This window comes from Aethalodelphis obliquidens, unplaced genomic scaffold (assembly GCF_003676395.1).
Source record: "Aethalodelphis obliquidens isolate GAN/ISIS:26980383/991018 unplaced genomic scaffold, ASM367639v1 scaffold7, whole genome shotgun sequence".
Classification (NCBI taxonomy): Eukaryota; Metazoa; Chordata; class Mammalia; order Artiodactyla; family Delphinidae; genus Aethalodelphis; species Aethalodelphis obliquidens.
Window position 1 is genome coordinate 63,842,681 of NW_020837951.1, and position 27,450 is coordinate 63,870,130.

The following is a 27,450-nucleotide window of genomic DNA, read 5'->3' on the forward strand; positions in this document are numbered from 1 at the left end:
ACAGTGTACCTACAATAAGTATTAATTGTTCTTCGACTCATTATCATCATCTGACAGCACTTCTTAGAGTCGTGGTCTCGAACTAGCAGCATCAGCACCATCTGGGAAGTCATTATAAATGCAAGTTCTCAGGTCCTACCCCAGACCTACTGAATTAGAAATTCTGCTGGTGGGTCCCAGCAATTTATGTTTTACCAAGCCCTTCAGGAGTCTAATGCATGCTAAAGTTTGAGAATCACTAGCTTAATGAGCAAGAGCTAGAGCTCTGGTAGCAAATGGCCTGGGTTCGAATCCCAGCTCGGCCATTTTCCAGACAGACAAGTCAACTTCTCTAAGGCTCAGGTTCCCATTTGTAAAGTGAGTGTAATAGTACCTTGCTTCATAAAGCTGATGTGAGATAAAGTATGTAGAATGCTTTGTACGATCTGGCACAAAGTAAATGCTTAATAAACGTTTAAACTATTTTCTTCCTCTGAGCCAGAACATCATTGCATTATGGGCTATGACTCTCCACTTCATTTCTATAGTACTGATAAACATTGCTTCACTCTGCACAAACTATTACAATTCTTGATGGCAGGTGTCCTATTTCTTTCCCCACTCCATATGGTTTTATGGATTAAACATGAGTATAATGAACACTATGAGTTACTTGCCCAACAGGAACTTTCTGTTTCTTCCTCAGTACAAGAATCCTAGTTTTATTTAGAATGGTAACATGACTATTTAAAAATACTCAGGTTCCCAGACTCTGTTGCACCTAGGGGGATAGTATGTAACTTGATGAGAGATATAATCAGACTTCATTGTATCAGCCTCCTAGGAAAAGTGTAAAATAGAGCAAACTTAGATGGCCTTATTTTTTTTATTGTTCCTTCTCTTTCTTCCTTCCCCTAACACTGATTAAAAGCCTAGAGGTGTAGGCACCATCCTGTGACCACTGACAGAGCAGAAAAGAGCCGCTGGCATCATGGATACAGAATACCTACCTCTGTGCAACTTGTCACAAGGAGAGAGTGACTCCTGAATTTTTAAGCTGCTGTAGTTGTGTTTTCCTTACATGCAGCTGAACATCCATCCTAACTAATACATCCAGCTTAAGCTAAACTCCCATTGTCTTGGGATTAGGCAAGAGAATTTATCATTTTATTTTTGACTTTATTTTTTTCAGAATTTCCTAATCACAAACAATGATAAATAAGAGCTCTCTTTCTACTTTACAGTTTGGCAAAGTAAGAGGATAATAGAATTAAATCCTCTGAGCTCATTACAAGAAATGGACTATATTATCATTAAGTATGGATATTTTTATTAGGGCCATTACCTTGTTAACTACCATCCGTATAACTATAAATTCATTTCTTTTAAACCACAGCAACTGCTACTAATAACATAATAGCATAATTATTACTAACTAATTAAAAAACATAAGTTTTTCTGTTTTTCACTGCATTTCTCTGAAGCAGAGAAATGAAAAATTTTGTCTTTGAACTGGGATAAGATAATCAGTTAAGGAGTATATTTAGAAGGAGCCCTACATGGCTCCAGAAAGCAAATCTGAGATCTAAACAATGACTCAAGTACAAAAGTCCATTCATAAAATGTCATCCATTGATTTGAGCATCCTAATACAAAAGCCAATGGTTTCAAGATCTCTGGATCTGGGGATTATGATAATTCATTTAGAAATGAAGCCCAAGAGATACTACACATATCCTGTTAAATATGATTTGCTTTTGGAGAAAATACTTCTTGGGTTTTTTTCTAAGTTACAAAGTTTGTTCATTCACCTCTCAGAGTAAGCTGTCCATGCTGCAGGCCATCCACAATGACTACCTGGACAGCATGAATGTCATCATTGTCAACAATCTGAAACTGTTCCCAAGTGATGGCCCGAGACTGTCCCTCTAGGAGATTCAGACCTACAAGAGAAAGCACAAAAAGTGTCCTGGAAAGTTCTATGACATGCCAAGATGCCTACTTTAAGACAAGATTAAAGAATTTTCACTCACAAAACTAGGTAAAAACTGTATCTTCAAAAGCTTCTCGAGAAACTGGAATTTAGTGTTTATTTTAAGTAATATTTTTACTATTAGTACTATTGACTCCAACCTGACAACTGGTTCCTTATGGCATATCCTTTAGGGGCATGATGGTGCCAAAAATAAATATTAGAAGGAAATAACAGATGTTATGCTCACAGTGGTCTCTAGTTCAAAAAGGTCCACAAGGAATTTTTCAAAGGCTGCATTCACATATTTTAAGTGGGCAAGAGTCAGAAGTGCTTTTACACATAAATTATAAGAGCATAAGTGTCCCACGGGATAGAGAATTCAAGTGGTTAAATACACAAACACAGAGTTACTGTGCTAGGGAATATTTAATGATGTCAGACAGGAAAGGTCTGACACTTTATAATGAGGGCTGTGTTTTAATCTAGACTCTAATAAGGAAGGGACTTTTGTAACTAAAGAAATTAAAAATAAAACCTTCTCCTTGGACCCAGCACGCTGGAGGGAATATGGGGAGAGAATGCGTGCTGCTCAGAGCAAGAATACGGATTCCAGACTGAACACTGCCGTTAAGAGACAGGCAGCATCGTCAACCATTCCCATTACCCAGTAGAGCTGGGGGCCAACAGACTGAAGAGACTCTCGAAAAGGAGCAAAGCCTTTTAAAGAAGCGGGGTGTTGAAATTTAAAGACAGTGCACTGGTGGACCCAGTTAATGCTTCCCCTCAAATCTACCCAGCTCCCCTTCCTCCTGATGCTGACCATGTGCCTGCTTTCTAGCTGCAGCAGCTCCAATAGGCTTCCCGCAGTCCCCACATTGTAAAGCCCTGGCTGCCACCACTGCCTCATCTTCTGATGTTGCTGCCCTCAACTGCCCACCAGACAAGGTTTTGGCGTGAACTTCCCTGTGACCATGGCCAGGTCCCACACCATGGGACTCAAGGAGTTTGTACAGTGGCTGTTAAGAAGAGCCAGGTAACACAACCTAGGCATGTGGGGAGTTAACATCCAGTGAGGCAAACTGACCAGGGTGAGAGAGGAGATGGAAGGAGCTGACATGTGTTTGTTCACACTTTCTCAACCCCACCCCTGACTGTTCCCACACAGAGTGGGTTCATCTCCTACTGGAGATATCAGCACTATCGAGCACATCAGCTTTATTTTCTTGTAAACCTATGACCATCTCAGTCACACCACCTTTTTATTTGCTGCCCCCAAACCCCCAACTTCCCTTCCCCTTACTCTAGTTTTCAGTAAAGCGTAGTGCATGTAATCTGCCTAAGGGGCTGTTTGCTATGGTACCTGGGCTGAGACATATGGCATATTGAAAGAAAGAGAGAAAGAAAGGAAGGAAGGAAGGAAGGAAGGGAGGGAGGGAGGGAGGAAGGAGGTAGTGGGGGAGAGAGAAATAAGGATGGGTAGAAGGAAGGGAAGCAGGGAAAGAGGGAGAGAGGGAGGACAAGCACATATAAAGAACCTCTGCGACTGGTAATGAGGGTTTTGAAGCCAAAAGTGCACAGTACAGCACAGGACAAGGCATCATGGGATCCAGGAGAGGAGCAAGTGAGAACACTAGAAATTTATATAGCAAGATAGTAATGGTGGTTATGTCTTCGTGGTGAAGTAATGAGTGATTTTATTCACTCATTATTATTATCATTATTTCATTCATTTATTATCAATATTATCATTATTTATTATCAATATTATCAATATTGATAATATCAATATTGATAATTATCAATATTATCATTATTTATTATCAATATTATCATTATTTCATTCATTTATTCATTACTATTAACTCATTATTATTTATCCTACTTATTGTGCTTTCCAAGTTTTCAATGATGAACTTAAGTTCATAATAAATAAAATTTCATTTAAAAAAAATTCTGGTGTCCAAACTAGTCAAAACCAGATTTGGAGCTCTTAACAAGCCTGGTTTCACAGATCACACATACACATGCAGACCATTAAGTCTCTACACTCAAGCAATAACGTAATTAATATTTGATTATTACTAAACTTTAGATCACTAATTCATTCTTTTCTCTCATTATCCCTCAAACAGAGGTAGAGTTGTACGGAGAGGCAGATTATAAATCAAGGATGCCCAACCAACGTTGTCCATCTCTACTGAAACTCACATACATACAAATACGCACACATGGTATGTTACCCACGTGCAAGCACACACACAAGCTCAAGAGGTAATCAGTTTAAGCTGCCACCTGAGTATTTAAATCACACAGATATCTTCTGTGTTAACTGAACCTACCAACACTGTTTATAAGTATGTTTTGAATGCTCCTGATGGTATTAATGGGAAAGGAAAAAAAATCTTCATTTACATTTCACATTTACATTTTATCTAAATATATACATTGCATTTTAAATCTACTCAGGAATGAGAGGCAGTGCAAAGCCTTCTTTTAAAAGAAATAAAGCAGGAGGAGGTCAAGATGGCAGAGTAGGAAGATGCAGAATTCACCTCCTGTCCTCCTCCCACCCCTGTGAATGCATCAAAAATACATCTACATGTGGAGCAATTCTCACTGGAAATGGACTGGAGACTGACAGAAAGACCCTTATGCAACCAAGGCTAAAAGAAAGATCCACATGGAGTTGGGTAGGAAAGGAAGAGAATCAATCAGGTTGGGACCTGCACCCCTAGGAGGGGACACAGAAGAGGAGGGGGATTACAAGGGTGGAGATATCCCTGGGGAGTGGCTTGAACCACATACTGGGTCCCCCAGCCCTGGGGTCCAACAGTGGGAGGACGAGTGCCCTTAGAAGGTTTGAAAACCAATAGGACTGACAACAGGGCTGTAAGAAATCTAGACTCTGCTCATGAAGAACACACACATTCTCACTCACTCCCATGACAAGAGAGAGAAAGCAGATTGAAACTGCCCAGGACTCTGGCTGGTTTCCCACAACTGCCTCAGTGCGTGCCCTGGCCCATGCCAGGCACCCTTTCCAACCCCTCTTGCTCTGAGGCACAGTTCCCCACTAGAATCAGGGCTGCCACAGCTGAGGAGAGTGCACAGTTGCGGGGGAGGGAGCTGGCTTGAGCCCAACCCAGGGTTTCCGCTCCAGCTCCAGGGTGGTGTTGGCCACTGAGCAGAGGAGAAGCTCCCACTCACACCTGGCTCTGGCTCTAGCTCCTCCATCTCCAGCCCCAACCCCTACAAGGTTGATAGCTGCCAGCATGCTCTGGGGAAAGACATGACTTATGTTCACACCAGATCAAGCTCTCCTGTGAAATCCACTGGGAACACACAGACTGTATAGGGATGCTCTCACACAAGGACACACATTCAAGACCAGGATAGGTAACTTTTACCTAATTTTATAGAGACAGAGAAAGTTAACCAAAACAAGAAGACAGGATTTTATTTCAAACGAAAGAAGGAAAAAAACCTGAAAAACCAACCAGTGAAACAGAGATGAATTAATTACCAGAAAAAGAGTTTAAAGATTAGTAATAAGAATGTTAACTGAACTAGGGAATAGATGAACTAGAAAATATGGAAAAAAACAGTCAAAACTGAATATACAATAACTGAAACGAAAAACATACTAGAAATAATTAATGACAGACTAAGTGATACAGAGGAACACATAGTGTTCTGGAAGATAGAATAATGGAAAACATCCAATCAGATAAGCAAAAAGAGAAACAAATTTTTAAAAATGAAAACAGTTTAAGGGACGGTTGGAACAACATCAAACATAATAACATTCACATTACATGGGTCCTAGAAGGAGAAGAGAGAAAAAAAAGGGGTCAAAATTTATTTGATGGAATTATAGCTGAAAACTTCCCAAACCTGAAGAAGAAAACAGATATCCAGGTACAGGAAGCATAGAGCATCCCAAACAAGATGAAATCAGAGAACCACACCAAAACATATCATAATTAAAATGGCAAAAGTTAAAGATAAAAGAGAATTCTAAAGGTAGCAAAAGAAAAACAAAGAATCACATACAAGGGAACCCCCATAAGGCTAACAATGGATTTTTCTGAAGAAATTTTGCAGGCCAAAAGGAAGTGGCATGATATATTTAAAGTGCTGAAAGGGGAAAAACCTACAACCTAGGATATTCTATCCAGCAAGATTATCATTCAGAATTGAAGGAAGGATAAAGAACTTCTCAGATAAGCAAAAACTAAGAGTACATCAACACTAAACCAATTCTAAAAGAAATGCTAACGGTTCTTCTCTAAGTGGAAAAGAACAGGCTACAACAAGAAGTAAGAATCTGTAGGAAAGGAAAAATCCCACTAGTAAAAGCAAATATATAGTAAAGGAACACAAGCATACCACGAAAGAAAATCATCAAACACAAGGGAAGCAACTAAAAGAAGAAAAGAACAGAGAGAACCAACAAAAAGAATCAGAAAACAAGTAACAAAGTGGCAATAAGTACATACCTATCAATAATCACTGTAAATGCCAGTGGACTTAATGTTTCAATGAAAAGACATAGGATGGCTGATTGGATTAAAAAAAACACACACACAATAAAACCCAAAATCCATCCATGTGCTGCTTACAAGCGGTCCACTTCAGAGCTAAAAACATACAGACTGAAAGTGAGGTGATGGAAAAAAGATCTTCATGGAAATGACAAGAAAGCAGGGGGTAGGCATACCCATATCAGATAAAATAGACTTTGAAACAAAGTCTTACCAAAAGACAAAATGGGCATTATATAATGATAGAGGGATAAACAAAAGAAAAGGATATAACATTTGCTAACAAATATGCCTAATATAGGGGCAACTAAGTATATAAAGCAAATATTAACAGACATCAAGAGAGAAATTGACAACGATACAATAATATTAGGGGAATTTAACACCTCACTTACATCAATGGACAGATCATCCAGACATAAAGTCAACAAGGAAATAATAGTCTTAAATGACACTTTAGACCAGTTGGACTTAACAGATACCTACAGGATATTTCATCCAAAAACAGCAGAATACACATTCTTTTCAAGTGTACAGAGAATGTTTTCCAGGATAGATCACATGGTAGGCTACAAAACAAGTCTCAGAACATTTAAGAGGATAGAAATGATATCAAGCATTTTTCCAACTACAATGGTATGACCAGAAATCAATTGCAGAAAGAAAAATGAGAAAAACACAAACACGTGGAGACTAAAAAACATGCTACTAAAAAAACCAATGGGTCAATGAAGAAATCAAAGAGGAAATCAGGAAATACTTTGAGAGAAATGAAAAAAAGAATAAACCCACAACTTTCCAAAATCTGTGTAACACAGAAAAAGCAGTTCTAAGAGGGAAGTTTATAGCAATACAGGCCTACCCTAAGAAACAAGAAAAATCTTAAAAAACAACCTACCCTACTACCTAAAGGAATCAGAAAAAGAAGAACAAAGGAAGCCCAAAGTCAGCAGAAGGAAGAAAATTATAAAGATCAAAGAGGAAATAAATAAAAATAGAGACAAAAAAAAACAATAGAAAAAAAATCAATGGAACCAAAATCTGTTTTTTTTGAAAGGTTAAACAAAAACAATAATCCTGTGTCCAGGTTCATCAAGAAAAATAGAGAGGACTCAAATAAACAAAGTAAGAAATGAAAGGAGAAATAATTGATATCACAGAGAAAAAAATCATAAGAGAATAATACAAACAGTTATATGCGAACAAATTACACAACCTAGAGAAAAAGGATAAATTTCTAGAAACATACACTCTTCCAAGACTGGATCAGGAAGAAATAGACAATCTGAACAGATTGTGCACCAGTAGTGAAACTGAATTAGTAATAAAAAAAATTTTTTTTAAATAATAAAAAAAAAACTGCCACTAAACAAAAGCCCAGGATTGACAGCTTCACTGGGTAATTCTCCCAAATATATATTAAAAAACAGCTAATACCTATCTTTCTCAAACTATTTCTAAAAAATTGAAACGGAGAGAACTCTCCCAAATTAACTCTACAAGGCCACCATGAATCTGATACCAAAACTAGACAAAATTACCAGCCAATATCTCTGATGAATATAGAGGCAAAATTCCTCAACAAAATATTAGCAAACCCAAATCAACAATATATTAAAAGGATCATACAACATTATCAAGTAGAGTTTATTTCAGGTAAGCGAGGATGGTTCAAGATCCACAAATCAATCAATACGATACACCACATTAACAAAAGGAAGGTAAAAATCCCATGATCATCTCAATAAGTGCAAAAAAAGGATCTGATAAAATTCAACACCTTTTCATGACGAAAATTCTTATCAAAGTTGGCATAGAGGGAACATATGTCAACATAATAAAGGCCATTTATGACACATCCACAGCTAACATCATACTAAACAGCGAAAAGCTGAAAGGCTTCTTGCTAAACTCAGGAACAAAACTAGGATGACCACTCTCTCTACTTCTATTTAACACAGTAATGAAAGTCCTAGCCACAGCATCCAGACAAGAAAAAGAAATAAAAGGCATCCAACTGGAAGGGAAGAAGTAAAATTGTCACTTTTGGGCTTCCCTGGTGGTGCAGTGGTTGAGAGTGTGCCTGCCGATGCAGGGGACACGAGTTCGTGCCCCGGTCCGGGAAGATCCCACATGATGCAGAGCGGCTGGGCCCGTGAGCCATGGCCGCTGAGCCTGCACGTCCAGAGCCTGTGCTCCGCAACGGGAGAGGCCACAGCAGTGAGAGGCCCACGTACCACAAAAAAACAAACAAAAAAACTGTCACTATTTGCAGATGACATGATACTATATATAAAAAACCTTAAAGCCTCCACCAAAAAACTATTAGAACTAATAAGTGAACTTGATAAAGTTGCAGGATACAAGATTAATATACAGAAATCTGTTGCTTTTCTATAAGCTAATAATAACAATCATAAAGAGAAAACAATCCTTTTTAAAACTGCATCAAAAAGAATAAGATACCTAGGAATAAACTTAACGAAGAAGGTGAAAGACCTGTACTCTGAAAACTACAGAAAGCTGAAAGAAATTGAAGATGATACAAAGAAATGGAAAGATAGCCCATGTTCATGAATTGGAAAAATTAATATTGTGAAAATGTCCATACTACTCAAAGCAATCTACAGATTTAACGTAATCCCTATCAAAACACCCATGACATTTTTCACACTAGAACAAATTATCCTAAAATTAACATAAAACCATAAAAGACCCAGAATTGCCAAAGCAATCTTGAGAAAAAAGAACAAAGCTGGAGGTATCATGCCCCCTGACTTCAGACTATACTACAAAGCTATAGTAATCAAAACAGTATGACACTGGCACATAAACAGACACATAGATCAATGGAACAGAATAGGAAGTCCAGAAATAAACCCACACACTTATGGTCAATTAATTCATGACAAAGGAGGTAAGAATATACAATGGAAAAAAGAAATGGTGCTGGGAAAACTGGACAGCTATATGTAAAAGAATGAAATTAGGACATTCTCTAACACCATACACAAAAATAAACTCAAAATGGATCAAAGACCTAAATTTAAGGCTGGACAATATAAAACATTTAGAGGAAAACACAGGCAGAATAATCTTTGACATAAATCACAGCAATATCTTCTTTGATCCACCTCCTAGAGTAAGAGAATAAAAACAAAAACAAATGGGACCTAATTAAACTCAAAACTTACGCACAGCAAAGGAAGCCATCAACAAAATGAAAAGACAGCCCATAGAATGGGACAAAATATTTGCAAATGATGTGACTGACAAGGGAGTAATCTACAAAATATACAAATAGCTCACATAACTCTATGTCAAAAAACAAACAACCCAATCAAAAACTGGGCATTACATCTAAATAGACACCTCTCCAAAGAAGACATAAAGATGGTCAATAGGCACATGAAAATCATCACTAATTATCAGAGAAATGCAAATCAGAACTACAATGATGTATCACCTCCCATTGGTCAGAATGGCCGTTATCAAAAAGTTTACAAACAATAAAGGCTAGAGGGGTGTGGAGAAAAGGGAACCCTCTTGCACTGTTGGTGGGAATGTAAATTGGTACAACCACTATGGAGAACAGTATGGAGGTTCCTTAAAAAACTATAAATAGAACTACCATATGATCCAGCAATCCCACACCTGGGCATATATCGAGAGAAAACCATAATCTGAAAAGATACATGCACCCCAATGTTCACTGCAACACTACTTATAATAGCCAAGACATGGAAGTAACCTAAATGTCCACTGACAGAGGAATGGATAAGAAGATGTGGTACGTATATACAATGGATATTACTCAGCCAGAAAAAAGAATGAAATGATGCCATTTGCAGCAACATGGATGGACCTAGATATTACCAAACTAAGTGAAGTAAGTCAGACAGAGAAAGACAAATATCATGTGATATCACTCATGTGGAATCTAATTTTTAAAAATGATACGAATGAACTTATTTACAAAACAGAAACAGACTTACAGATATTGAAAACAAACTTATGGTTACCAAAGGAGAAAGAAGGGGGGAAAGATTAAATCAGGGACTTGGGATTAACATACACACACTACTATATATAAGATAGATAACCAACAAGGACCTACTATATAGCACAGGGAACTCTTCTCAATATTATGTGTTAACCTATATGAGAAAAGAAGCTGAAAAAGAATGAATATATGTATAACTGAGTCATTCTGCTGTACACCTGAAACTAACACAACATTGTAAATCAACTATACTGTAATAAATTTTTCTGAAAAAAGAAATGTAAGTAAATAAATAAATAAAAAACGAGGATGTGGTAAGACTGCACCAGTCTTTTCACATCTTTGGTGGTGGTTCTAATACCTGAGGTTCCCCCAAGGAATGTAGTATTGCTTTTGATTTATTATTTTTTTAGGCAAGTGAAATACCACATGCTTCCTTTGGTCTTTTAGACCATAATAGCCTTTATTGTAAGAGTCTGGGAGCTAAAGTGAGGATTCTACTATCTGCTGAGGGTAGCAATTTAAACTACCACACAGAAACTACAAAATAAACCATGAGTGATAATCAGGGTTCCACTGAGACCACTGAGAGATATCCTGGTTAAAAATCCATTTATCTCCTAAACGCAAACTCCGTGAACTCCCACTACAATGGCATCCTGTGTCCCCAGGTACCAGTGTTGTTGCAAAGTCACTGTTCAATAATTCCTAGAAGTTTGAGGTAGTTGCCTAGTCTCAGTGTGCAGTGACCATGAAAAATGTCTACAGGTCCCACTGGGGAAGGGGAGTCCCCTTATATGTTTGTGATATTACTGAAGTGTCTTCCTCAAATGTGCCTGCCTCCTTTTCAAAGGGCTCTGGGTCTATAAAGTAAGTCAGTCTAGAGATTGAAGGAACAGTAACAGCTCCCTATACCATTGGCTCAATTCAGGCAAAGTCCTACAGTAAACCAGGCCCCTACACGTAAGAGAATGAAATTATAACAATATCTCATGTCATATACAAAAATTAACTCAGAATGGATTAAAGACCTAAATGTAAGACTGGAAGCCATAAAGCTCCTAGAAGGAAACATAGCAGAACACTCTTGGACATAAATCATAGCAATATTTTTTTGGCTCTTTCTCCTAAGGCAACAGATACAAAAGCAAAAATAAACAAATGATATCTAATCAAACGTAAAAGCTTTTGCACAGCGAAGGAAACCATCAACAAAATGAAAAGACAACTTACTTAATATCCAAATATATAAACAGCTCACACAACTCAACAGCAGAAAACCAAACAATCTGATTTTAAAATGGTCAGCAGGAGGAGCTTCAAGATGGAGGAAGAGTAAGACGTGGAGATCACCTTCCTCCCCAAAGATACATCAGAAATACATCTACACGTGGAACAACTCCACAGCACCCCTGCTGAATGCTGGCAGAAGACCTCGGACCTCCCAAAAGGCAGAAACTCCCCACGTACCTGGGTAGGGCAAAAGGAAAAACAGAGACAAAAGAATAGGGGCGGGACCCGCACCAGTGGGAGGGAGCTGTGAAGGAGGAAATGTTTCCACACACTAGGAAGCCCCTTCGCGGGTGGAGACTGCGGGTGGCAGAGGGGGGAAGCTTCGAAGCCACAGAGGAGAGCACAGCAACAGGGGTGCGGAGGGCAAAGCGGTGAGATTCCCGCACAGAGGATCGGTGCCGACCAGAACTCACCAGACAGAGAGGCTTGTCTGCTCACCCGCCGGGGCGGGCGGGGCTGGGAACTGAGGCTCCGGCTTCAGTCGGATCCCAGGGAGAGGACTGGGGTTGGCGGCGTGAACACAGCCTGAAGGGGGCTAGTGCCCCACAGCTGGCCGGGAGGGAGTCCGGAAGAAAGTCTGAACCTGCTGAAGAGGCAAGAGACTTTTTCTTGCCTCTTTGTTTCCTGGTGCGCGAGAAGAGGGGATTAAGAGCGCCGCTTAAAAGAGTCCCAGAGACGGGCGCGAGTCGCGGCTAAAAGCGCGGACCCCAGAGACGGGGATGAGACGCTAAGGCTGCTGCTGCCGCCACCAAGAACCCTGTGTGCCAGCACAGGTCACCCTCCACACCTCCCCTCCTGGGAGCCTGTGCAGCCGTCCACTGCCAGGGTCCCGTGATCCAGGGACAACTTCCCCAGGAGAACGCACGGCGCGCTTCCGGGTGGTGCAACGTCACACCGGCCTCTGCCGCCGCAGGCTCACCCTGCATCCGTACCCCTCCCTCCTCCCGGCCTGAGTGAGCCAGAGCCCCCGAATCAGCAGCTCCTTTAACCCTGTCCTGTCTGAGCGAAGAACAGACGCCCTCAGGCAACCTACACGCAGAGGCGGGGCCCAATCCAAAGCTGAACCCCAGGAGCTGTGCGAACAAAGAAAAGAAAGGGAAATCTCTCCCAGCAGCCTCAGGAGCAGCGGATTAAAGCTCCATAGTCAACTTCATGTACGCTGCATCTGTGGCATACCTGAATAGACAACGAATCATCCCAAATGGAGGAGGTGGACTTTGGGAGCAACAATATATATATATTTTTTCCCTTTTTCTATTTTTGTGAGTTTGTATGTGTATGTTTCTGTGTGTGATTTTTGTCTGCATAGCTTTGCTTTTACCATTTGTCCTAGGGTTCTGTTGGTCCTTTTTTGTTCCTTTTTTTTAGTATAGTTTTCAGCGCTTGTTATCATTGGTGGATTTGTGTTTTGGTTTGGTTGCAATCTACCTTCCCTTTTAATACTTAAAAAAATTTTTTTAATAATAACTTTTTTTAATAACTTTATTTTATTTTTTATTTCTTTCTTTTATTTTCTTCCCTTTTATTCTGAACCGTGTGGATGACAGGCTTTTGGTGCTCCAGCCAGGCGTCAGGGCTGTGCCTCAGAGAAGTGAGAGCCAAGTTCAGGATATTGGTCCACAAGAGACCTCCTAGCTCCACATAATATCAAACGGCGAAAATCTCCCAGAGATCTCCATCTCAACGCAAAGACCCAGCTCCACTCAACGACCAGCAACCTACAGTGCTGGACACCCTACGCCCAACAACTAGCAAGACAGGAACACAACACACCCCATTAGCAGAGAGGCTGCCTAAAATCATAAAAAGGACACAGACACCCCAAAACAAACCACCAGACAAGGACCTGCCCACCAGAAAGACAAGATCTAGCCTCATCCACCAGAACACAGGCACTAGTCCCCTCCACCAGGAAGCCTACACAACCCACTAAACCACCCTTAGCTACTGTGGGCAGACACCAAAAACAACGGGAACTACGAACCTGCAGCCTGTGAACAGGAGACCCCAAACACAGTAAGTTAAGCAAAATGAGAAGACAGAGAAACACACAGCAGATGAAGGAGCAAGGTAAAAACCCACCAGACCAAACAAATGAAGAGGAAATAGGCAGTCTACCTAAAAAAGAATTCAGAATAATGATAGTAAAGATGATCCAAAATACTGGAAATAGAATGGAGAAAATAAAAGAAACGTTTAAGAAGGACCTAGAAGAACTAAAGAGCAAACAAATGGTGATGAACAACACAACAAATGAAATTAAAAATTCTCTAGAAGGGATCAACAGCAGAATAACTGAGGCAGAAGAACAGATACGTGACCTGGAAGATAAAATAGCGGAAATAACTACTGCATAGCACAATAAAGAAAAAAGAACGGAAAGAATTGAGGACAGTCTCAAGAGACCTCTGCAACAACATTAAACACACCAACATTCGAATTATAGGGGTCCCAGAGAAGAAGAGAAAAAGAGAGTGTATGAGAAAATATTTGAAGAGATTATAGTTGAAAACTTCCCTAATATGGGAAAGGAAATAGTTAATCAAGCCCAGGAAGCATGGAGAGTCCCATACAGGATAAATCCAAAGAGAAACACACCAAGACTTAAACTAATCAAACTATCAAAAATTAAATACAAAGAAAAAATATTAAAAGCAGCAAGGGAAAAACAACAAATAACACACAAGGGAATCCCCATAAGGTTAACAGCTGATCTTTCAGCAGAAACTCTGCAAGCCAGAAGGGAGTGGCAGGACATATTTAAAGTGATGAAGGGGAAAAACCTAAAACCAAGATTACTCTACCCAACAAGGATCTCTTTACAGACAAGCAAAAGCTAAGAGAATTCAGCACCACCAAACCAGCTTTACAACAAATGCTAAAGGAACTTCTCTAGGCAGGAAACACAAGAGAAGGAAAAGACCTACAATACCAAACCCAAACAATTAAGAAAATGGTAATAGGAACATACATATCGATAATTACCTTAAATGTAAATGGATTAAATGCTCCAACTAAAGACATTGACTGGCTGAATGGATACACAAACAAGACCCATATATATGCTGTCTACAAAAGACCCACTTCAGACCTAGGGACACATACAGACTGAAAGTAAGGGGATGGAAAAAGATATTCCATGCAAATGGAAATCAAAAGCTGGAGTAGCAATTCTCATATCAGACAAAATAGACTTTAAAACAACGACAATTACAAGAAGTAAAGAAGGACACTACATAATGATCACGGGATCAATCCAAGAAGAAGAAATAATAATTGTACATATTGATGCACCCAACACAGGAGCACCTCAATACATAAGGCAAATACTAACAGCCATAAAAGGGGAAATGGACAGTAAGACAATCATAGTACGGGACTTTAACTGCCCACTTTCAGCAATGGACAGATCATCCAAAATGAAAATAAATAAGGAAACACAAGCTTTAAATGATACATTAAACAAGATGGACTTAGTTGATATTTATAGGACATTCCATCCCAAAACAACAGAATACACTTCCTTCTCAAGTGCTCATGGAACACTCCCCAGGATAGATCATATCTTGGGTCACAAATCAACCCTTGGTAAATTTAAGAAAATTGAAATGAGACTAGATATCAATTATAGGAAAAACTCTGTAAAAAAAAAAACAAACACATGGAGGCTAAACAATACACTGCTTAATAACCAAGAGATCACTGAAGAAATCAAAAAATACCTAGAAACTAATGACAATGAAAACACGATGACCCAAAACCTATGGGAGCAGCAAAAGCAGTTCTAACAGGGAAGATTATCGCAATACAATCCTACCTTAAGAAACAAGAGACATCTCAAATAAACAATCTAAACTTACACCTAAACCAATTAGAGAAAGAAGAACAAAAAACCCCAAAGTTAGCAGAAGGAAAGAAATCATAAAGATCAGATCAGAAATAAATGAAAAAGAAATGAAGGAAACGATAGCAAAGATCAACAAAACTAAAAGCTGGTTCTTTGAGAAGATAAACAAAATTGATAAACCATTAGCCAGACTCATCAAGAAAAAAAGGGAGAAGACTCAAAATCAACAAATTAGAAATGAAAAAGGAGAAGTAACAACTGACACTGCAGAAATACAAAGGATCATGAGAGATTACTCCAAGCAACTATATGCCAATAAAATGGACAACCTGGAAAAAATGGACAAATGCTTAGAAGTGTACAACCTTCAGAGACTGAACCAGGAAGAAACAGAAAATATAAACAGACCAATCACAAGTGCTTAAATTGAGACTGTGATTAAAAATCTTCCAACAAACAAAGCCCAGGACCAGATGGCTTCACAGGTGAATTCTGTCAAATATTTAGAGAAGAGCTAACAACTATCCTTCTCAAACTCTTCCACAATATAGCAGAGGGAGGAACACTCCCAAACTCATTCTACGAGGCCACCATCACCCTGATACCAAAACCAGACAAAGATGTCACAAAGAAAGAAAAGTACAGGCCAATATCACTGATGAACATAGATGCAAAAATCCTCAACAAAATACTAGCAAATAGAATCCAATAGCACATTAAAAGGATCATACACCATGATCAAGTGGGGTTTATCCCAGGAATGCAAGCATTCTTCAATACACCCCTATCAATCAATGTGATACATCATATTAGCAAATTGACAGAGAAAAACCATCTGATCATCTCAATAGATGCAGAGAAACCTTTTGACAAAATTCAACACCCATTTATGATAAAAACCCTGCAGAAACTAGGCATAGAGGGAACTTACCTCAACATAATAAAGGAAATATATGACAAACCCACAGCCAACGTCATCCTCAATGGTGAAAAACTGAAATCATTTCCACTAAGATCAGGAACAAGACAAGGTTGCCCACTCTCACCATTATTATTCAACATAGTTTTGGAAGTCTCAGCCACAGCAATCAGAGAAGAAAAAGAAATAAAAGGAATCCAAATCGGAAAAGAAGAAGTTAAGCTCTCACTGCAGATGACACGATACTATACATAGAGAATCATAAAGATGCTACCAGAAAACTACTAATGCTAATCAATGAATTTGGTAAAGTAGCAGGATACAAAATTAATGCACAGAAATCTCTTGCATTCTTATACACTAATGATGAAAAATCTGAAAGTGAAATTAAGAAAACACTCCCATTTACCATTGCAACAAAAAGAATAAAATACCTAGGAATAAACCTACCTAAGGAGACAACAGACCTGTATGCAGAAACTTATAAGACACTGATGAAAGAAATTAAAAATGATACAAATAGTTGGAGAGATATACCGTGTTCTTGGATTGGAAGAATCAACATTGTGAAAATGACTATACTACCCAAAGCAATCTACAGATGCAATGCAATCCCTATCAAACTAGCACTGGCATTTTTCACAGAACTAGAACAAAAAATTTCACAATTTGTATGGAAACACAAAAGACCCCGAGCCAAAGCAATCTTGAGAAAGAAAAACTGAGCTGGAGGAATCAGGCTCCCTGACTTCAGACTATACTACAAACCTACCCTAATCAAGACAGTATGGTACTGGCACAAAAACAGAAAGATAGATCAATGGAACAGGATAGAAAGCCCAGAGATAAACCCACGCACATATGGTCATCTTGTCTTTGATAAAAGAGGCAAGAATGTACAGTGGAGAAAAGACAGTCTCTTCAATAAGTGGTGCTGGGAAAACTGGACAGCTACATGAAAAAGAATGAAATTAGAACATTCACTAACACCATACACAAAAATAAGCTCAAAATGGATTAAAGACCTAAATGTAAGGCCAGACAATATGAAACTCTTAGAGGAAAATATAGGCAGAACACTCTATGACATAAATCACAGCAAGATCCTTTTTGACCCACCTCCTAGAGAAATGGAAATAAAAACAAAAATAAACAAATGAGACCTAATGAAACTTAAAACCTTTCCACAGCAAAGGAAACCATAAAAAAGAGTAAAAGACAATCCTCAGAATGGGAGAAAATATTTGCAAATGAAGCAACTGACAAAGGATTAATCTCCAAAATTTACAAGCAGCTCATGCAGCTCAATATCACAAAAACAAACACCCCAATCCAAAAATGGGCAGAAGACCTAAATAGACATTTCTCCAAAGAAGATATACAGATTGCCAACAAACACATGAAAGAATGCTCAACATCATTAATCATTAGAGAAATGCAAATCAAAACTACAATGAGATATCATCTCACACCAGTCAGAATGGCCATCATCCAAAACTCTACAAACAATAAATGGTGGAGAGGGTGTGGAGAAAAGGGAATCCTCCTGCACTGTTGGTGGGAATGTAAATTGATACAGCCACTATGGACAACAGTATGGAGGTTCCTTAAAAAACTAAAAACAGAACTACCATACGACCCAGCAATCCCACTACTAGGCATATACCCTGAGAAAACCATAATTCAAAAAGAGTCATGTACCACAATGTTCATTGCAGCTCTATTTACAATAGCCAGGACATGGAAACAACCTATGTGTCCATCAACAGATGAATGGACAAAGAATATGTGGCACATATATACAACGGAATATTACTCAGCCATCGTACAGAGCGAAGTAAGTCAGAAAGAGAAAAACAAATACCGTATGCTAACACATATATATGGAATCTAAAAAAAAAAAAAAAGGTCATGAAGAACCTAGGGGCAAGATAGGAATAAAGAGGCAGACCTACTACAGAATGGACTTGAGGATACGGGGTGGGGGAAGGGTAAGCTGGGAGAAAGTGAGAGAGTGGCATGGACATATATACACTACCAAATGTAAAATAGATAGCTAGTGGGAAGCAGCCGCATAGCACAGGGAAACCAGCTCGCTGCTTTGTGACCTCCTAGAGGGGTGGGATTGGGAGAGAGGGAGACGCAAGAGGGAAGAGATATGGGGATATATGTATATGTATAACTGATTCACTTTGTTATAAAGCAGAAACTAACACACTATTGTAAAGCAATTATATTCCAATAAAGATGTTAAAAAAAAAATGGTCAGAAGACTTGAATTAACATTTTTCCCAAGAAGACATACAGATGGCAATTAGGCACATGAAAAGATGCTCAACATTGCTAGTCATCAGAGAAATGCACATCAAAACCCCAATGATATATCACTTCACCTGTCAGAATGACTATCATTCAAAAACAATGCAAATAACAAATGTTGGCAAGGATGTGGCGAAAAGAGAACACTCATACACTGTTGGTGGGAACGTAAATTGGTGCAGCCACCGAGGAAAACAGTATGGAGGTTTCTCAAAACACTAAAAAATAAAACTGCCACGTGACCCAGCAATCACACTACTTGGGTATACCTGAATAAAACAAAAATGCTAATTGGAAGAGATACATGTGCCCCAATGTTCATAGCAACATTATTTACAATAGCCACTATATGAAAGCAACCCAAGTGTCCATTAACAGATGAATGGGTAAAGAAGATGTGGTTTATGTATACAATGGAATATTACTCAGCCATAATAAAGAATAAGATTCTGACATTTGCCACAACGTGGATGGACTTAGAGCATATTGTGCTTAGTGAAATAAGTCACAGAGAGACAAATACTCAATGTTATCACTTATATGTGGAGTCTAAAAAAATAAATGAATATGAAAAAAAACAGAAACAGACTCACAGATATACAGAACTACGGGTTACCAGTGGAGTAAGGGAAGCAGGGAAGGGCAAGATAGGGAGAGGGGATTAAGAGGTACAAACCACTATGTGTAAAATAAATAAGGTACAAGAATATATTGTACAGCCTAGGGAATACAGCCAATACTTTATAATAACTTTAAATGGAGTATAATATATAAAAATATTGAATCACTATGTTGTACACCTGAAACTAATATAAAATTGTAAGTCAGTTACACAATTTAAAAAAATAAAACAAAGCAGTTTAAACTCTTATTTATACATTTTCATTTCCATGCAACCCAACTTAACAATAAGACAATGGATTACAGTCTACGCCTTCCTTCAATGCTTCTGAACAATTTTGAGTTGGAGACCTTTTCTCTCCCAGTCCAACTATGCTCAATATCACAAATCGTCACTTTTTTGCCTCAATCAGTGGAAAGGGATCTTTGGCTTATCTCCTCTAAAGGAAAGAACTTCGTTTCAGGACACAAGAATCCTGGATTTAAATTTCTCACCCTGACAGCAGGAAAAACAAAACCAAAAAGATAACTATCTGATACCCTTAACCTGTCTGGTTTCAGTTGCCTCATGTGTAAAATGGGAATAAAGCTACCTTTTTTTCCTGACCCATACACTTTCTTGTCTTCCCTTCAAGGCTATGTTGCTTGACTCCTATATTGCACTTTACCTGTGTTCCAGGACACTCTCGGGGCATTTGTGTCTGCTGTTCTGATGGAGATGTGGACGGTAATAGGTGCACTCCTTTCAAAGAAGAAGTCATATACTTCCAACTCCACCTGTAAACAAACAATTGCATATGAACCACACATTGACCGCTTATAATATAAAATACCATTATTTCTGGGCTATACACCACAGATGGAGGCAAAACTGATTCAGGTTTCTGCTGTTGCCTTATCTCATTTTTGACAACCTAATCTCACTTTTTCAGGCTGTAGGTCTTGTTCCTTAGTTTATCAGTGTTTTTAACTTTTCCTCTCTGTGAAAGAAGTTCTTAACCCCAAATAAGCAAATATGCTAGACATGTTTCCCTGCATTTGCTCAGAAGACTATGTCAGTCCAGCATCAGACCACTAGAGCCTCTCTCAAAGCAGTGGTTCTCCACTGGCGGAGCCTCTTCAATGACTCTATGAATACCAAATAGGCTAGCAGCTTTGTCTCTCTTCCTTCTTACCTCATAATGTCTCCTCTCAGAATGGCTGCTTTTTGGTGGCTGATAGGCAATTTGCATGTCACTTAGGTCTTTCCAGGTGAAGGAGGACACCGGTCTGGTGTGATCCCACAGGTGAGTCACATAGCCTTGGCGCGGGGCTTTAGTAATGTTGAACACCAGCAAGGGTTTGGGGGTCTCATCCTCTTCACAGTCCAGAACTGATGTAGTCAAAGAGGTCAGGATGAACTGATCCACTTCCAGAATAAACATGGCCATGAATGCAGCCCTTGGAATCTGATTAGGGATGCCAGCTCTGATATAGACGGGTAACCACACACTCTCTGACTTTTGAAGGAGAAAGAAAAGATGAAGGGGGAAACAATATAAATGATGCTATAAAATCAGGGTAAATAGTATGATATTTAACACATTCCTATTTCCTTCACGCCAGCCTGAGTATGTGTCTCTTACTGGTGGGGCACACAGAGAACTAATGCTGGGCTCATACCTGAGGAAGCTCAGTGGCCAGAGGCAGAAGAATAATGGTATCTGTGCTGGGATCAGTCTCTAGTCCTTGTTTGTGGCAGGAAGGAATAAACGAGTGTTCTCAGATGTGGAGCAAGTGGGACAGAGTGTTGGTCTAGGGTCATCCTGGACCCCGACCTTTAGGGTGCCTCTGTGAGAAGCCAAAGAATCTGAGCAGAAAGAACCTGGAAGTGGAAATCATACCCTAGGAGTGTCGGGAGGAACTGCAATTGACCAATAAGGCTAGAAATGTACTCTCCCAAGATGAGAGGCCTTCGCAATGGGGGCTCTCCAGAGGAACCATGAAATTGCCCCGAGACTAAGAAGCAGCTTGAAACATCTGCCAGACTCAGAGAACATGAAGTCATATTCCATCAGTGCCTGGTCCAATAAGACCTCTCTCTCCAAACTTCTCCAAACCACCCACCCCCCCCAGCCTGGAAATTCAGAAACTAGTCAGCAAGGCTCAAAGAAAGAGAGAAACAGAAGAAGACAACCCCACCCCCTTCTCACTGCGTGATTTATAAAGACAAAGGAGTGATATGCTGAGACAGCACAGAGTTTACACTATTTAGTCTTCAAGAGCCATTGAAAAACATTTGAAGATTTACAATTTAAACAAGAATGGGGAAATTACAGTATGAAAGGACTGGTGCCGAACAATAAGACCAATTAAACCTAGAGTTAAGCCTAAATAAATGTTATTTGAAACATACTAACAAAATGGATACAAATGTCAAAAGAGTGTACTTGAAATAAAAGATGATGCAAGCAATCATAAGGTATAAAAATGATAAACTGGAACTAAAGTTGCAGACTATATTAACCAAGCCTGCTGGTGAGTAACTGCAGTGAGAAAGGATAGATAGGATCAATCCTCATAATATATAGGAAGGATGCAAAAGACTTCATTTTTTACTTTAAATGTTAAAAATATAGGTTAAAGAATTTTTTAAATTTAGAAATAAATTTTAAAGTGGGATAAAGATTTTTCAAATAAGTAAAGATAAAGGCTAAGAAAATATAAACTAGAGTGCAAGATAATTGCTTTTAACTAGCAAGAAAGCAGAAAACAAGATGATAGAAAAAAACCCACAGATATCCATTATTATAGAAATATAGCCTATATTCTCTTGTTCAAGACAAATATTCTGAAATTTAAATATCCAATTATATCTACCTTACCAGAGAGGCACTTAAAATTATATACAAAGATTAAAAGTAAAAGGATGATCCTAACTTATCATGTAAAGTTTGCAGTTGTAACCATAAGAATTTCAAAGAGAAATGAATTCAAGGCAAGAAACATTAAAAAGGACAGTGTGGGCAGTTGACAGTGATAAAATGTACAAGACAAAGATTCTTATAAGCATCACTATATTTAATACTATTCTGGCCAAACCAGTGGAGAAAAGAGTAGAAAAAAGAGGAATAATTATTGAAAAAGAAAGGAAAAAATTATCATCATTAGTGAAAGATGTAATTATGGTCTTTAAATGCCCAAAGAATTGAAAAATTTTTAGAATAATTGAATTCAAGAATGAAGCCAGACAAAAGAAGATTAGTCTAAGAAATAGCTCTCCTATCTATCATCGGTAACCAATGAGAAGAAATAGTGGAGGAAAAGAAGACTAGTCATAATAATTTTACAAAAACAAATTGTCTAGGACTGGACTTAAGTGTGCACAACTGACATGAAGAAAACTACAAACTTTACAGAAACATATAGAATATCATTTGCCTCGATGAAGTTAGATAACTTTTGTCTGGATGAGACAACTCAATATGGAAATGTTCCAATATTCTAATTCTTCCCAAAATAATTTATAGTTTTAATCCAATCCTGATAAAAAATATTTAGGGGCTTTTTTAAAAAACTAACATAAATATTTAATTACTTGCCTAGAACTAAGAATAGGTGAGAATGAATAAGAAAATTTTGAAGAGGAAGGACTCACGGCTATGAGGAAGGACTTGCCTGTAAAATGTTAAAGTCTATTATAGATCTTTTATATTTAGAATAATATGGTACTGGCACAAGAATAGGTAGGCAAATCTAAGGAACAAAAGAGCTAGCCTTGAAATAGACACATAATATCTTTCTATACAATAGAAGACTCATCTAAAAACATGTCCATTATTCAACAGTGTTGAAAATTTTGGCTACTTGGAAAAAACTGTTCTGTGTTTCAAAATATGATAAAATCCATTTCAGGCAGAATAAAAAGGCAAATATAAACAGGAAAATGTTTTTAAATCTATAAGAAATTACGGGTGAACAGTCATTTAGTCACTTGATGAGGAAGGACTATACCAGCATAAAAATTAAAAAATAGCAAGATACAAAACTTCAAATACAGTATAAATTCAGTTCCATAAACTAACTCTGGTGTGCATGCCTCCCCACTCACTCTGTATGTGTGTTTGTGTATGTGTGTGTAAGGGTGTATATATATAAAAATGGTGGAAATACCCCTAGTTTTGTTTTCTTATTTTTCTTTCTGTGCTTTAAAAAAAAAATCCTCTGCTGTTGAGCATATTACTTTTATATCTGTTTGTGACATGCCAAATTGACTATGGAATAGGTTAATTCTAAATAATACAGGAAGGTTATTTTAAAGGGGAAACTCCTAGCAAAACTGATCTGAAAACATAAAACCCTTTATCAATATACAGAGGAAAAAGAAGAAAAATCAATTAGGAAGAAAAATGGCTCTAATTTTTTTTTACAGATACAAAAAAGCATTAAAAGGGAAAGGAGTTTGACGTCAAAACGAACAGAAGACACATACTAGTCGTTAAGAGACGTAGGGTTTAGTCTTGACTCAGCCAGGCATGTAGAGTCAAGGTTCGCGAGGTTCACGATTTCTCTGGCTACCACTATAAAACAAGGGGCTTGGGCTAAGCCAATTACTTCCAAACCTGGCTGATGATCAGTTTTTTCACTAGCAAAATATGTAGAGAGGTTATTACATGTCCAACTTTGTGCCAAGTGCTTTGTAAGCATTATCTCATTTAATCCTCTCAATAAGAAGTAAGTACGACTATGCCCGTTTTAAGATTTTTAAAATGAGGCATAAAGTACAAAGTCACACAGCTAGTTAACATTTGAACCCAGGCAACCTGGGCCCAAAGTCATGCTCTTAACTGTTAATGTTAGACTCAAATCTATTCTTTCAAAGCTCCCCAAGTGATTCACCTGATCAGTTTGACCAGACTACCTCAGGGTTTTTCCAAATCTCAATGATAAAATTCTATAATCCTGTTTACTCATTTCCTTATCATTCCGTGTTTTATTAATTCCTGTGGTAATAATGTTCAATATTTGACTGGGTCTGTTAGGAGAAATCCTAGTGAGAAGTCAGCCTGTGAAAGACGGAGGTCTTCCACAAATGTCATCTCAGATCACCTTAAATCAGCACAAAATCTGAGCTGTTTCAGCAGGTACACAGTCACCCCAGCTTCCCAAATAAACAAGTTACAGCATACATGAATTAAGAGAATAGCATGTCAAATCTCTTATATAGGCTGATTTCACTTTCTGTCATCGTTTCCATGGGAAGAGATCAAAGGAAAGAAAGGGCAGGAGAATGTAAAAGAGATTGGAAGATGCAGGAAGTCCTTGGGGGGCTGTCTCCTTGACAACCCAGTCCTCCAACTCAAAGTCTGAAAGAGTGAAAATGATATCATCTGCTACAGCCATAAAAGTAGGACTGAGCTCCCCCTCTCTCCCAGATTCCTGTGGCCTTGCAGAGTGGGTGGGTGGACCCTCTGATTTCCTCTAACAGATGAAAGGAGGTTCTAATAAAGGAGTAAATGAAGCATCAAAGAGTAGGAGTTACAAGCGCAGAAACGGGAATCTGAGGAATACTGAAGGGAACGGGAGAAGAAAGTTAGCATGTAACCTGACCCAGGTCCTTTCTAAGCTGCTTCAGTGATGATAGAGCTACAAGAGAGCCAGAGAAGGGAAACTATGTACTGATATTATATACAAAAGCTACTGTTTCAAGCACGTACTGGCAGAACAAGTCTGCAGTTCGCTGAGCTGTTCTACCCACAACCATACAGGAACCAGCACGAGCGCCCCCGTGGAACTGGCTTTCTTGCTGTGGATCAGCTGGGGACACAGACACATAACCCCACAGACTCTACCTTGTATATGATTTTACTCCTGCTATCTGTGAGGTCCAGTCGGATGGAGATGTAATCAATGTGCGGAGAAGGGGGACTCAGATGTTGATATCGAAGCCCCGACAGCAAGAACTCCTCACAGCTCACTTTGAGACTTCCTATTTTCTTCAGTCCCAGGGGACATCTGCCACCAGGACACTTCAGTTCTGTTCCCAGTTCTAGAATGTACAGCAGTGAATTAAGAAAGTCACTTGTACATTAATGATTGTAAAATTTAAAAACCCATCCTCCCTCCCATGGGTACTCATTCCCTCTCACTGCCCAAAGACTACTCACATGTACCCTCCAATCATTCACTGAGTAGGTTGTCATTTTCTTGAAAACCTGTCATTGCCTTTACTGAAAAGAACAGTTGACCAATTATCCAATCAGGTTCTTAACCACCAAAAGTGACCAAGAGAAAAAATATATAAAATGCATTTTCTGGTGCTGGACCATCTTTGACTAACAGGCTCACTGTAGGCCTTCCACTGTCCTGCTCTGGTCTTCCTTTACAGCATCCACTTCCATGGTACCATCATGCCATCTCTGCTAGAATATTCTACTCACTGAAATTCACTCCCCTTAGTGCTTGTCACACACTCAAATCCTGAAAACCTTTTCAGGTCGACTTAATCTTTTTTCTAAACCTTTCTTCAAATATTCATTGACCACCTGAGCCAACCTGCTGTCTCCCACTGAAAACCACAGTCATCTCTCCAACACATAGTCTTTTGTCTCTGTCCAACTGCCTTTTTCACTCCTGCACAGTATATGATACTCACAGGCCACTTATTTGTCTAGTGGCCTTTTGCACATTTCCCTGATGTACAAAATGGGTATCCTACTTCCTACCCTGTGAAGGCTGTGAAGACCAAATGAGATGACTTATTGTGCATGTTTTCAGCTATAAATTTCTGTCCAAATTCAAGGTATTACTGTGATTATGATTTTCCCTTATATTTTTTGGTCTTCCCACAGTGCTTGAAACACTATTATGCATCTAGGAGGTACCCAAAATGTGATAATTAAATGAATAACAGAAAGAACGTTATCCATTAACTCTTCCTGATTTAAACCATGGCTGCTGCCCACCAGCTCTACCTCAAACCTGCTCCAAGTCTAGTAATACTTAGTAAATTCACCAGCTACTTTTGCTACCACTGCCATTGCTACCTACTATTAATAATAACAGCTGACAGTTACCGAGCACTTGCTATGAGCCAGACACTGTGTTAAGCACTTTTGTGTCTGTGTGATCTCATTCACTCCCATCTTTATACAATCCTATGGAACAGCCACTATCCTTGTCCATTTTACAGAGACTTAGACAGGTTAAATAATTCGCCTAAAAGCACACAGGGAATAAATAGCAGAGGCAGTTTTCAAGCCCGGGTTTTTCCAATTCCAAAGTCTACACTCTTAACCACTAACTTACATTTTTCAACCAGCTACAAATTATATTAAGTAAAAATCTTTGTCATGGTAGAAGATGACCATTTACAGATCTGTCAGCTTTAGTAACATCCAGATAAGTATTAAAACATATCATACGAGACTCAGGGAAAAAACTGTGTGGTTGATCTCCACGAGGTTCTTCCGGCCAGGGCTCCACCACAACCAGCTGGCCATGGGCTGGCAGCCGAGTTCCCACAGGGTCCAGCCTGACTGTACACTCCAGACTAGTCGTCCTCTCATAATCAAATCTGAGCAGGTTTTTATCAATGGCTCGGGACAGGCCATAGAATTCAGACACCTCCAGTACATTGTCACTCATACGGATGATGTTACAGTCTGGTTCCAGGAGATAGACCCGCAGGATAAAGGTTTCCGTGAAGGTGTCTGTCTCAGTCAATCTGTGGACAGAACAGAGCAAAGGCAATATTATTGGTGCCCAGGTACTTCTGATATTGTGTACTAACTTGGCTGGAAGCTTAAAGATTGGCTTTCACACAATCAGTGTGTCACGTAGAGTGTGGATTTTATTTTATACTCTACTCCCAACCTCTCTCTTCTTTTCCCTTCTTCTCCTTACCTTGGTGACAACTCCTTTTTCTGTTACTTCCCTTTCCAATGACCCTTCTTTTAACACCTTCTCTCA

The 27,450-nt window shown here is 38.8% G+C and overlaps 1 protein-coding gene across 1 annotated transcript in view; it reads right to left on the minus strand.

Moving 5' to 3' along the window:
• FREM1 (FRAS1 related extracellular matrix 1) overlaps positions 1-27,450 on the minus strand; it is a 155,990-nt gene that overhangs the window by 120,653 nt on the left and 7,887 nt on the right. Inside the window, exons 3-7 of the mRNA XM_027105887.1 lie at positions 26,904-27,205; positions 25,332-25,528; positions 20,676-20,999; positions 20,169-20,277; positions 1,791-1,922 (exon numbers count right to left, since the gene is read on the minus strand). Of these exons, the coding sequence (XP_026961688.1) occupies positions 1,791-1,922; positions 20,169-20,277; positions 20,676-20,999; positions 25,332-25,528; positions 26,904-27,205 (1,064 nt within the window). The remainder of the gene's footprint in view (positions 1-1,790; positions 1,923-20,168; positions 20,278-20,675; positions 21,000-25,331; positions 25,529-26,903; positions 27,206-27,450) is intronic.